Genomic DNA, 11,803 nt, shown 5'->3' on the forward strand with positions numbered 1-11,803 from the left:
AAGTATTTTATTTTTTTTGTGGGTGATCTTGAGTGGAAGTGTTTTCTGAATTTCTTTTTCAGTGGGTTTATGGTTGGTGTACAGAAACGCTTGTGATTTTTTTTTTAAGATTGATTTTGTATCCAGACACTTTGCTGAATTTGTTGATCAGTTCTGTAAGGCTTTTGGGTTTGGTTTCACACATTTTTAAATGCTCTAGTTTTAGTGTACAGGCTACCAGAGCCATTGATCTTGTGAGAAAATCTAAATAACAGGTTGAGTTGGAATGAGCAAAGATACACAAGGGAGAGAGATTGCATGGAAAAATCGGCTACAAGATGATGGCTTTGTTTAGATGCAGGTTCTGTATTTGGGGTGGCCATCAAGTCTGCATACATAGACATTCTTATTTTATCATGTATTGCAGTAGAATGCTACTGAGCTAATGATTACATATTCACCTGTTGTATTCATTTTCCAGAATTGCTGTAACAACATACCATGGAAGGTGGCTTAGACAACTGACATTTATTTTATCGTAGTTCTTGGTGGCTGGAAGTTCAAGATCAAGGTGGTGGCAGGTGGTTTTCTCTGAAGCTTCTCTCCTTTACTTGCAGATTGCCTGCCTCTTGTGCCTCATCATTGGGTGTCCCTGTGTGATACACCTAGCATCTCTTTTTATGTGATACCCCTTGCATCTCTTTTTATGTTTTAATCTCCTTTTCCTATTATTATACTAGTCAGATTAGAACGGGCCCTCCCCAATGGCCTCATTTTAACTTAATTACCTCTTTAAGGGTCTAATCTCCAAATACAGTTATATCTGGGGTACCGATAGCAGTTAAGGCTTCAACATAGGAATTTTCCAGGGACATAATTCAACCACTATATTCATGTTTTAGATTTGATGGCTGACCTATAGATGTGTGAAAAACAAGGGATAAGACCTCATATATGGTAGGACTCTGGTACCCAGGGGAGATTGGTTCCAGGATGCTCCATGGAAACCAAGATCTGTGGATGCTCAAGTCTTTCATATAATATTCACATTAACCCTATGTATATCCTATCTTATACTTTAGATCATCTGTAGATTACTTATATATTTAATATAATATAAATGCTATGTAAATATTTGTTACATGGTATTGTTTAGGGAATGATCAGAAAAGAAACAGCCTACACATGTTTAATACAGACAAATCTCTTTTTTAAAAAAATATTTTGATCCTTGGTTGGCTGAATCTCCAGGTATGTGACTCACGGGTGCAAAAGGCCAGCTATATTCTCTTGAGAACTATATGAATGAGCTGGTTCTTTTATTTGCTCGAGCTAGGGATGCAGCATTCCTGTGGAATAAACATGCCAGGTTGTAGGCTAGCCTTGTAGTGTAAAGACACAACCTCAGGAGCACAGAATCCTGCCTGTTTCCGAGGTGTGGCTTCCTGGTCCCACTCTGGCAATGCGTGGGCCTATAGCATTTTCACAGGTTTCAGAATGAGAGAAAACTTTGCCTTGATCCTGGCCCCATCCCTGGCAATGTGTTCTCTTTCTGAACACATGCACCATCCCTTGCCTCACACCAGTCCTCCATCCTTAAGGCACCTTTGATGTAAAACTTGGTGACCTGCCTGGCTGATGATGCAACAGGTTGTAATTCTGCAGTGATTTATATTCCATGCAGGTCTGAACATAGCCATAAGCTGCTTTCAAGAAACGAATGCTACTGGGGCATTTCATCTAAGCAAAGGCAGGATTTAGAATACATCAGCTTCCTAGGAGGACTGTGCCACTGAAGAAGGAGAAGGGAGTCTTCTGTTTGCTGATTGGCTCATTGCTCCTTCATGGTTTTAAAGGTTGGATGAGGATTGAGGAGGGGTGTTTTAGGGAGGACTTACTTGGGCATCTTCTTCCTGTATATCCCCACCACACACATGTGTGTTTGCAACCCCGGCTTGGCAGCAACCCCCGGGGGTCTGGTCACAACAGAGGCACTCTCTCCTCATGGCAAACAGGGGGTAGACCTGGGTTAGAGAGATGAAGAAATGGAAAATGTCACATAGATGGATTTCTAGCTCTAGAAAGCTGGAGAAATTATGTACCAGCGAAGTTTTGGGCACAGATGGGTCATGTAAGGAATAGATCTTTGGGAAAATGCCTAGGCACACAATATGTAACTGCTCTGGATCCCCCGTGAGAACCCTCGCGCAGGCCTCCGTTTCCTAGGAGATGGCTTCTTGAATTAGTAAGAGCGTTTCTGCTGCCGAGCCTGAAGCCTAAATTTTGATGCTATGTCTTCACAGGGTCTATTGCTGTGGTGTTTGTGCCATGGCTTCTCTTAGAATCTCTAAGGGGTGTAGAAACACATGCCCTCCCCTCCCCATGCTGCCTAGGCTAATCCGGCAACAACCACATGGAGGCCACATCTTTTCTGCCGTGTGCACCTGCAAATAGTGCTCAGAAGTGGGCTGAGCAAGGAGTTAACACCATAACTCTGAATACCAGCTTAAAAATATCTTGGTCATTAACCTTTTGAGGTAGGACCAAGATGGAACCATTATTTGGACTGCTGATTAAATGTTCTCTGGTGACATTTCATGGTTACGAAAGAACGGGTTGTTCCCAAACAATGCTGTCCTGGCCTGGCATTTTTTTAATACTGGTGAAACATTCCAAGGATCCAAGTTTCTGTGTTTTTCCACTGGCAAAGACAAAATACTTTCTCTTTATAAGCAAGGTTCGCCAGGGCGCTCACTGTGCTCTTCCTGAGGCCCTAGGATAGAAAGCAGGATCTTGAGGAAGCAAGAGGGTGAGGTGGCCAACTTTTCTTCTTATCTTGGTACTGAAAATCCTACATTCCAGACACCTTCCATCCCCAAGTTCTAGGCCAGCTGGTATGGTTGATGTCCCTATGCGGAAAGTATGGCTTTGAATAAATAAGTCAGGAACTTAAAAAAAATTGACTTGCAGAGTATCTTCATCCATTTTCTATTGGTATAACAAAATATCAGCATGTGCCTCATCATGTCAATAACAGACCACATCAATGGCAGGGGGATCATAAACCTCATAATGGAACTAACCAAACAATTGCCATCTTGTAGGGGTACCGTTGGCCTCTACTAGGTTTGCACAATCCCAAAATTGCATAACGATGCATTCTTCAGCATGTATCCCACCCTTAAGTGACAAGTGATTGTTCCTGAGATGGAAATTTTAGAAAGAAGAGATGTCTATTTGGCTTGTGGTTCTGGATCCTGCGAAGTCCGAGAGCATGGTGCCAGCTTCTGGTGAGAACCTTCTTGCTGTGTAGTGCCAGGGTGGAAGATATCACATGGCAAGACAGAGGAAGCATGCTGGCTTGGGTCTCTTCATTTTCTAAAACCACCAATGCCATCATGAGGCCCCACCCTTATCACCTCATCTAATTTTAATTACTTCCCAAAGGCCCTCCTTCAAATACCATTAACAAGCCAGGCATGGGTGTACGTGCCTGCTTTCCCACTACTGGGGACAGGAGAATTGCAGGTTAGAGGCCAGTCTTAGCAACTTCGCAAGACTCTGCCCCCACCCCGCAAAAAATAAATAAATGAATAAAATAAAAAATAAAAAGGGCCGAAGGTGTGGTTTGGATTCAATTCCTCTAGATTCAGTCCCCAGTACCAAAAAGAAAAATAACACAAAACAAACTCCATTAACATATGAATTTGAGGACTAAGTTTCCAACATATGAACTTTTGGGAGAACACATGAAAATCACACCATAGAACAACTGTGTGTGGCCAGAGAATTCTTTGGGCCTGATGTATTCCTGGGACAGGCTGTGGAAAGAAGGAAGTACTCATATAACTTCTGTGGTAGTTCCAGTAAAAGGAGACGGGTTATTGCTAGACAGTGTGTCATGTGGACCACAAGGAAATCCAGGGACCTACAAGTCAGAAAAGATAAATGGATGCTGAGAAACCTCTGAAAGACTGGGAGGGAGCAGCTGGGGAGGCACCTGACTTGGGAGGCAGCTTGGAAACCAAAGAGAAGAGACATCCATGCAGGAGGAAGTTGTCAAATAGCCAAGAAACTAAAACCAGTAAGAAAACTAGAATCTAATATTTGGCAACCAGAAAAACATTAGAGATAGTAGAAACATGAAGGAAGTGGATGAGGAAGCTGTGTTTGGTGTTAGAAGAGGAGCTGGGCATGAACTCAGTTTTTCCTCTTTCACCCTCACTGGAGCAGAAGGCTGGGGTGAGGAGCAGCAATCCCAGGACTCTGCAGTAGCCCTCCCTTCTTCCACCTGGTATTGACAAGGCTCAGAGACCAGAGTGGTCAGTTCCAGGCAGGTGGGAAGTTACAGGTGACCTCATATGCCTATGGTTCCTGAAGGAGCTTCAGGTGGGATGGTCAGCACCAGAAGCAGGTGCTGTGTTTGAACCGTCGAACTGTGTGCACACAGCTTGTTATGCTCATGGGGCGCAGCTTCCCACCTTTCTAAACAGTGGAGTTTACAAATAAGGACACCAGACCTGTGGAGTCAGGAGAGGGCTGCTTCTCACACACTAGGTCTTGTTAGTGCAAGGTCTCAGCCTGTAGCAACTTGAGGCAGTGCCATATCTTCTTCTAACTTGACTCCTGAACTCTGAGCCCATGAGTTCAGGCACAAAAGGGTAATTAGTTTTTATTTCTCATTCCAACCAGTTATGATTGACTGGTTATAGCCATCTGCCTGGAGGACTGGGTTAAGGAGGCTGAGGCCCCTTGCAGGACCAGCCAGAATTAGGGTGGAGATTGATGAGCTAGTTCTGCCAAAGGTGTGAACTTGTCACTGGTATAGCAGCCACTGGACTTGGCTGTCTGAAGGGCAGTTCCTGCGGTGACATACCTGAGGTTCCCCTTGCAAACGGGCAAGGCCAGGGGTTTTCAAAAGTGTTTAAGTCACTGAAATCCTTTCTTCCAATGAAATTTCTCATGGAAATGGATCAAAAAGAAGAGAGAGCTGGGCGTCTCCTCCACTCCCTCCTTCTTTTGAGGGACAGTTTCTAAGAGATCTCCATGGAACACGATTTTAAAACCAGCAGGGTGAGTGCTGCTTCAGAAGAGACCAGGGAGAATATCTAGAACCAAGACCCGAGAGGAGCCATTAGGCCATTCAGGACAAGGAAGGAGCAAGCAGGACGGCCCGAGGCGAAACACACTTTGCCAGTTTGAGACATGGGATGCTTTCTGGTCTAGCCAGAATGTAGGGGTCAAGGTGAGAAGTTTGATCAGAGAGGTCGGCAGAATCCTTTCAGGTAGACCTTATAGGCAGGAATCAGAGGTATGAAATGTATTTATTGGAAACTATTGGAGGGTTTTAGACAGATCTGAAACATAATCTGATTAAAAAATTAAAAAATATCACTGGCTACTATATGTGGCAAGAGAGGAAAGCTGAACCCCAGTGATCATGATGGGTCATGCAAGAAATAGCAGAAGCTTGACTTGGAGGGTAGCAGTGAGAATCTTACAGTTAAGAGGTGCAGAAGGGATGTCATAGCAGGCCCTCTCATCCCAGCCATGGAGCTCAGGACATCAGAGCCCTCACCAGGTTAGGATCCCTTCCGTTTACTACCTGCAGATATCCTGTTCTTCCATCAAGATCTTGTCCCATTGGAAACCCTCCCTGGTCCAGCAGTACTGTCTGCACCAAAGTTACCCTTAGCATTTACTCCTGGGTATTTACAAGTCATTCTTTCCCTAGATATTGCTAGACTGGTGAGGGACCTTACAGTCTTCTACCCCACTCTCCGACTTCACAGGCTCAAGCATGGTGAATTCAGGTCCCTTTATCTCCAGTCAGCATTATTTTCACTTCATCCTTGACTCTTTATTAATGCACGTTTCATATCCCTACTAGATCATAAGAGCAATTTTTGCTTTTGCTTTTTATTTTAGACTTAATTAAAGATTCTTAAGGGCAGGGATCATGACTTATTCTCCCTTTTATCTCCAGAGCATCTAACATAATGCTTGACCCAAACATAAAAGTTCAACAAATATTTGCTGATTGGCTGTTCTACATTCTATGGAACCCACCGCCATAGGTGTCATGCCCTCCACCCAACCATGGCCAACCTGTCCACCCCACCCAGACCTGACATGGCCTGCCACGGCCACTGAGGCTGTGACTGTTGTCCTGGCCAGGGTGACACTTGGCACTGCTCACAGTCAGCATTGGCAGCGCATAGCGGAACCTCCCTCCATTGGGATATGCTTGCGGGGAGTGTTCCTCCATTTAATTGCTACACTATAACTACAATTAGTTCTGGGATGTTACTAGAATTAGGCCCAAACCTCATGGGGGTTATGATTAAGTAGGTATGACTATGCATTGTTACTACTGCCTTTCTCAGTACTCCTAAGAAATAAAATAGCCAAGCCCTAAAGAGACCTCGCCTCAGAAGCCCTAATCTGCCACTTCATATGGGCTGAGTATCAACTGTTTGCTGAACAGAAGATGGAAGATCTGTTATGTGTTCAGCAGCTCTCTTCGACCCGGGCCAACCACCCACACGATTGCTTGCTGAACTTTGGGTAGATGGAGAAGGTTGAGATTCCTGTGCTATCTATTGCTACCCTTTTCTGGAGACGTCTTTTCCAGCAGGGCCATTTAAGATCTGTATTTAGTTCCCCAAAGGCCTCTCTACCTTACCCTAGCAAGTCAGTGTGGGGAGTTCTGCACTCGAGCAGCAGAGTTGTTCATTACATTAGACAGAGAACTCAGTCAGGCAGAGTCTCATCTATCTACCTTTCTTGCCCACTCCCCAGGGCTCAGTCATTGTTTGTCAAAACATATCCAGTATTTTTTTTTTGGTAATGGGAATTGAATCTAGGGCATTCTACCTCTAAGCTACCCCCTCAGCCCTTTTATTTTGAAACATGGTGTCACTAAGTTGCTGCAAGTGGCCTTGAACCTGTGATCCTACTGTCTCAGTCTCCCAAGTACCGCCGGGATTACAGATATGCCCCACCACACCTGGCTGCACCTATGATTTAAACTGTCATAATATGGCACTGAGGAACAATTAAAACATATTAATCATCAGCCCATTTATTAAGGATCTTCTACATGCCCGCTTCTATCCATTACTAACCATTAAAACATACTTTCCTATTTGAATTTATAATGAAAGTACATACAGTATAAATTCTTGTTCATAACAAAAAACAATAGCGTATAGGAAAATAAATATAACTTGTTCCAACTCTTCCCTCCTTTGGGGGTGAACTTCCTAGCAAGTTTCATAGGCAGCCTGCCTATAGGGCCATCATAAGTGAGAGCCATGCAAGTCTTTCTAAGAAAATATTGTCAAGAGTCACTTTTAGAGATTGTAGGGTCATAGAACAAATGATAGATGTGAAGGCAGGAAGATACTATCCCCCTCCCACTAACTCCATTAATAGGAGAATAGATGGATGGTATCAAGAAGTTGGGTCATTTCCAATGGTAATTAAGTGCACGTGGACCTTATCATTCCACTAGCAATTTATCAGCCACATCCTTTGTGTCTTGTCCTCCTTACTGGTAGAATATGCTATGAAAATCATATATATTGAGCTCTTTCAACCACACACAGCATGGGAACACCAATGCTTCCTTGAGATGGACTTTTTCTCCCAGAACAAATCCCCGGACTTAATGATGAGAATAGCTGTGTCTCCAGGTGAGAGGAAGCACCTCTGCCCTGATGCAAGGATCCCAGTGGGGCGATGTCATCTGAGAAGCTTTCAGAAACTGAAAATTCCTGTGCTATCCCCCAAGAGATTCTCACTCAGAAAGTCTGAGTGGAGACTTAATCCACCCTGGGAAGCAACAGAGAATTCACTGTGAGCCCGAGTGTGCAACACAAGGGACCGTGATGCTTTTATAAGTTCTGCAAGTTTGGGACCACTGTTCTCATAAGTAATGATGGCACTGTATGTATATGCATGCTTTTGATGTTGCCACACACATACCTGTGCACACAGACATATGCGAAGTGAATATACATGCACAGAAACACACACACAAACATAAGTACATACAAATGCACGCGCGCACACACACACACACACACACACAGAGCATATACATTGCATTTTAGTTATACTACATTTGTGGCCCCATCACCCCTCACACATCACTTTCAGTTGTCTCTATAAGTAATCATTCCCTGAATGGTCATTCATTAAGCCTTAAGGACCCCCAGGACCTGTTCCTACCCTGCCAGCCCTCCTACCTTCTCACTGATGACTACAGTGGTCTCCTAGCTGGTCTCGCTACCCCAGGACTGTCCTCTACACTTCTTCCAAGTGCCTCAATTCCACCCAGAACTCCACACGAAGTTCCAAACCTCTTAGTTTAGTGCTCACTCCAGTCTTTGGGTTCATGCTGGCCACTCTACCACATGAGCAATGTAAGGTCTCATCTTTGCCCTTAAGTGGGATTATTTTTAAGTGAAATCACTAGGTCAAAAGTATGACTATTGGCCGGGCGTGGTGGCGCACACTTGTAATCCCAGCACTTGGGAGGTGGAGACAGGAGGATCACGCGGGTTCGAAGCCAGCCTCGCTGGCTTAAGAGACCAGAGACCCTGTCTCCAAATAAAATATAAAATAGGTCTGCGAGTGTAGCCCAGAGGTAGAAGAGTTCCATCCCCATTGCCACCAAAACAAACAAACAAAAAAGTATGACTATTGTAACAACTACTTTTCAGACCAGCCTGCACTTCCCCCAGAGTCTATGGGATGGTCAATGTTGTTGACCCCTTAGTATTTCTAGAGATGATCATTTATAGAGGACAGAAGCAAAGCCAAGCTATAACTTCACAAACCTGATTGATTCTGTCCTGTCATGGTGCCTTTGATTCTCAATTCCTGGCTAGGGGTGAAAGGGAGACTTTTCATCTCCAGTGCCTAGTTGTATTTCTTCCTCTGTGATTTGAACATTGACCTATTACAATTTCTCTTTCTTCAGTGAAAACTTTCCACCAGCCAGTGGTCCTAAGGTATGGTCCTCAGCCCAGAAGCATCAGCATCACCCATCAGCTTGCTAAGAATGCAAGTTCTCAGGCACCCCCTAGGACCTGAGAAGCAGAGACAGTGGGGCGGGACCCACCATCTGCTTTAACAAGTCCACATCGAGTGACACAGACTCAGCTGGAACATAGGTGGACAATGGGGTTCCACGAAGGCACCACTTTGCCTGGTGCTGGTCCTAAATAGCACGATGGATAAGACTGCGAGCTCTGAACCAGCTGCCTGGTTTTAGCCTGCCTTTGCTAGTTACTAGACTTGTGATAACCTCTCTGTGTTTCCGTCACCAGTAAAATGGGGAGGATAACATAACCCACCTCATAGAGTTGCTCTAAGGATTAACGGTTCAATACATGCTAGGTCCTGAGATAATTCCAAGCACACAGCACTTGATATGTGTTAGGCACCACTGCAGCTGCTATGGAAATTTAAATGGTCTCAAAGAAGTCACCAGCTTCATTACCCTTCTTCATATTTTTTCCCTTATCCTCCAGGAACCTTCTGGAAGACATAAGGCTGGATCTTAAAGAATCTTGGCTGTTAGGTAGCAAGAGATTTTTTTTATAATAAATACACAACAAGTGTACCACTTCTTATTCCCTCCCCTTAAAAATATTCCTCTCCTTCTCATCCACCAAGTCCAGTCTTCCCAAAGTGTACATACTTTTCCCATTCATTGCTCTCCTATCACTGGTTATAGAAAGAAAAGAGGATAAGAGATACTGCAAAAGCTCTTGAATCCATTCTAGGTATACCGAATCTGTGTTTTTTTTAAAAAATAAGGAGGAAAGTGGGGGACACTAAGTGCTGTGTGCATATATGTCATTGTCAATATGATTTATATTATGATGTGAGACTATAATGCATCAATAAAATAAAAATAAATAAAATAAATATGATTCTGAACCACTTTATGCATTCTACTTTTTATAGCAATATCCTTATTGGAAGTTAATATGAATAATATTAAGAGCATCCAATAAGCTTGTGAAATAGCTCATTCCACCAGGTTAGGCAAGTTAACCTGTGCGAATGTGGATGAGCAGTCTTCCTGGGTGATAAGGCATGTATACACAGACTTCCCAGTGTTTTGATTCTGCCTTCCCTCACCCCATGTTGCAGAAGAGTACCCCAAGGCTTAGTGTTCCAAGAGTAACTCAGAGGCTTTGTGTTCCGTGGAGAACACTTTGGGAAATGTTGTACTAAAGGAAACAGAGAAAGATTTTCAAGAGTTTGAAATCTAAGAAAACAAACAGAGAAGGAAATTTTTCTTGGTGGCTAAAGAGTTGTTGGTGAACAGATGAAAGGAATACCTAACATTGTACAGAAAATTTTTAAAATAATGTTTTTCCCATTCAAGAATCTCCAAATGGGATGTTTTCTGGAGCTCCAAAGCCAGTGAATTTAAAATGCTTTTGAAGAATGAACAAAATGCTCTCCTGCCTCACTCCACCCTTCAGAAATTTTAAATGAGATGTTTATTTGAGGTATTTTCTGATTGAAGAGATTTCCTGAGTTTGTCCAAGAGTGGGCAATGACTGGGGAGTAAGGAAGTGAAGATCCCTTAGTACTCTTCCCTCCCCACGGACACTTCCAAACAGTGACCTCGGTCATAGTCTGCTCTTACCTGGATTTTCTAGTTTCTTCTATTCTTGAAAATCGAAGCCAGGTGTGATGGTGCACACCTTTGATCCCAGTACTTGGGAGGCAGAGACAAGGAGGCTTGCAGGTTTTCAGCCAGCCTCAGAAACTTAGTGAGACCCTATTTCAAAAAACCAGCATTCAGGAGGCTGAGATTGGAGGATCGTGGTTCACAGATGGCCTCAGCTATTCAGCAAGACCCTTCACAACTCAGTGGGACTGTTTAAAAAATAAAAAGACTAAAACAATAGGGCAAGGGGTATAGCTCGGAGGTACACTGCCTCTGGGTTCCAACCCTAGGACCGCAAAAGAAAGAAAGAAAGAAAGGAAGGAAGGAAGGAAGGAAAAATATATTTTTGAAAATGTAATAATTCTAATCTTTCTCTCCTTTTCTTTCTTCTTCTCTCTCCCCCCTCTCTGTGCCTCTGACTCTCTCCCCTCTCTTCCCTTTCCTTCTCCATTTCCCCACCCCATAATTCTTTCCCTCGTTCTCCAGGAACCTTCTGCATCATTTCACTGTGCACCTGTGTGGCTGGGATCAACTTCGAGCTGTCACGCTACCCACGCTACCTGTATGGACTCCCCGATGACATCAGCCATGGCTACGGATGGTCCATGTTCTGTGCATGGGGGGGCCTGGGCCTCACACTCATCTCGGGTTTCTTCTGTACCTTGGCCCCTTCTGTCCAACCTGTCCCGAGGACCAACTGCCCTAAATCCAGACCCGAGAATGGGACAGTGTGCTAAAAATCAAACAAACAAACAAATGCACACACACACACACATATATATAAATATATATATATACTATACATATATAAAACAAAACTGAACCAAGATGATACCAGTGCCAAGGTAGGGTTGAGTTGGCTTAGGCACCTACATCTCGCCGGACTTGTGTCACCTCATCACGGGGAGATGGGGCAGGCGTTTCCATCCTGTGACTCTTCCATCAATTCTTGACTTTCGGCTCCATGGTTTCTCGAAGACAAAGCCAACACCACCACCTGAGACAGCATCTTGTCCCCCATCACCCACGAGGATGTGGTGGTGAGCCGGGAGGGATGGTGGCAGTGTTCTGAAGCATCCCAGGTACAGAAAGGGAAATGGCACACACGGGGCCAGCAGGAGAGGA

At 44.1% G+C, this 11,803-nt stretch overlaps 1 protein-coding gene across 2 annotated transcripts in view; it reads left to right on the plus strand.

The window, feature by feature from the left end:
* The window catches only part of TMEM178B (transmembrane protein 178B), a gene marked incomplete at both ends in the record, with an annotated part of 395,010 nt that extends 383,595 nt beyond the window's left edge, over nucleotides 1-11,415 (plus strand). For both annotated transcript variants that reach the window (XM_080701368.1, XM_080701369.1), the window contains one exon: nucleotides 11,165-11,415. In XM_080701368.1, the coding sequence (XP_080557494.1) occupies nucleotides 11,165-11,415 (251 nt within the window). The remainder of the gene's footprint in view (nucleotides 1-11,164) is intronic.
* Between the last annotated feature and the right edge of the window lie 388 nt (nucleotides 11,416-11,803).

Source organism: Muscardinus avellanarius, assembly GCF_963383645.1.
Source record: "Muscardinus avellanarius genome assembly, chromosome: 9".
Lineage (NCBI taxonomy): Eukaryota > Metazoa > Chordata > Mammalia > Rodentia > Gliridae > Muscardinus > Muscardinus avellanarius.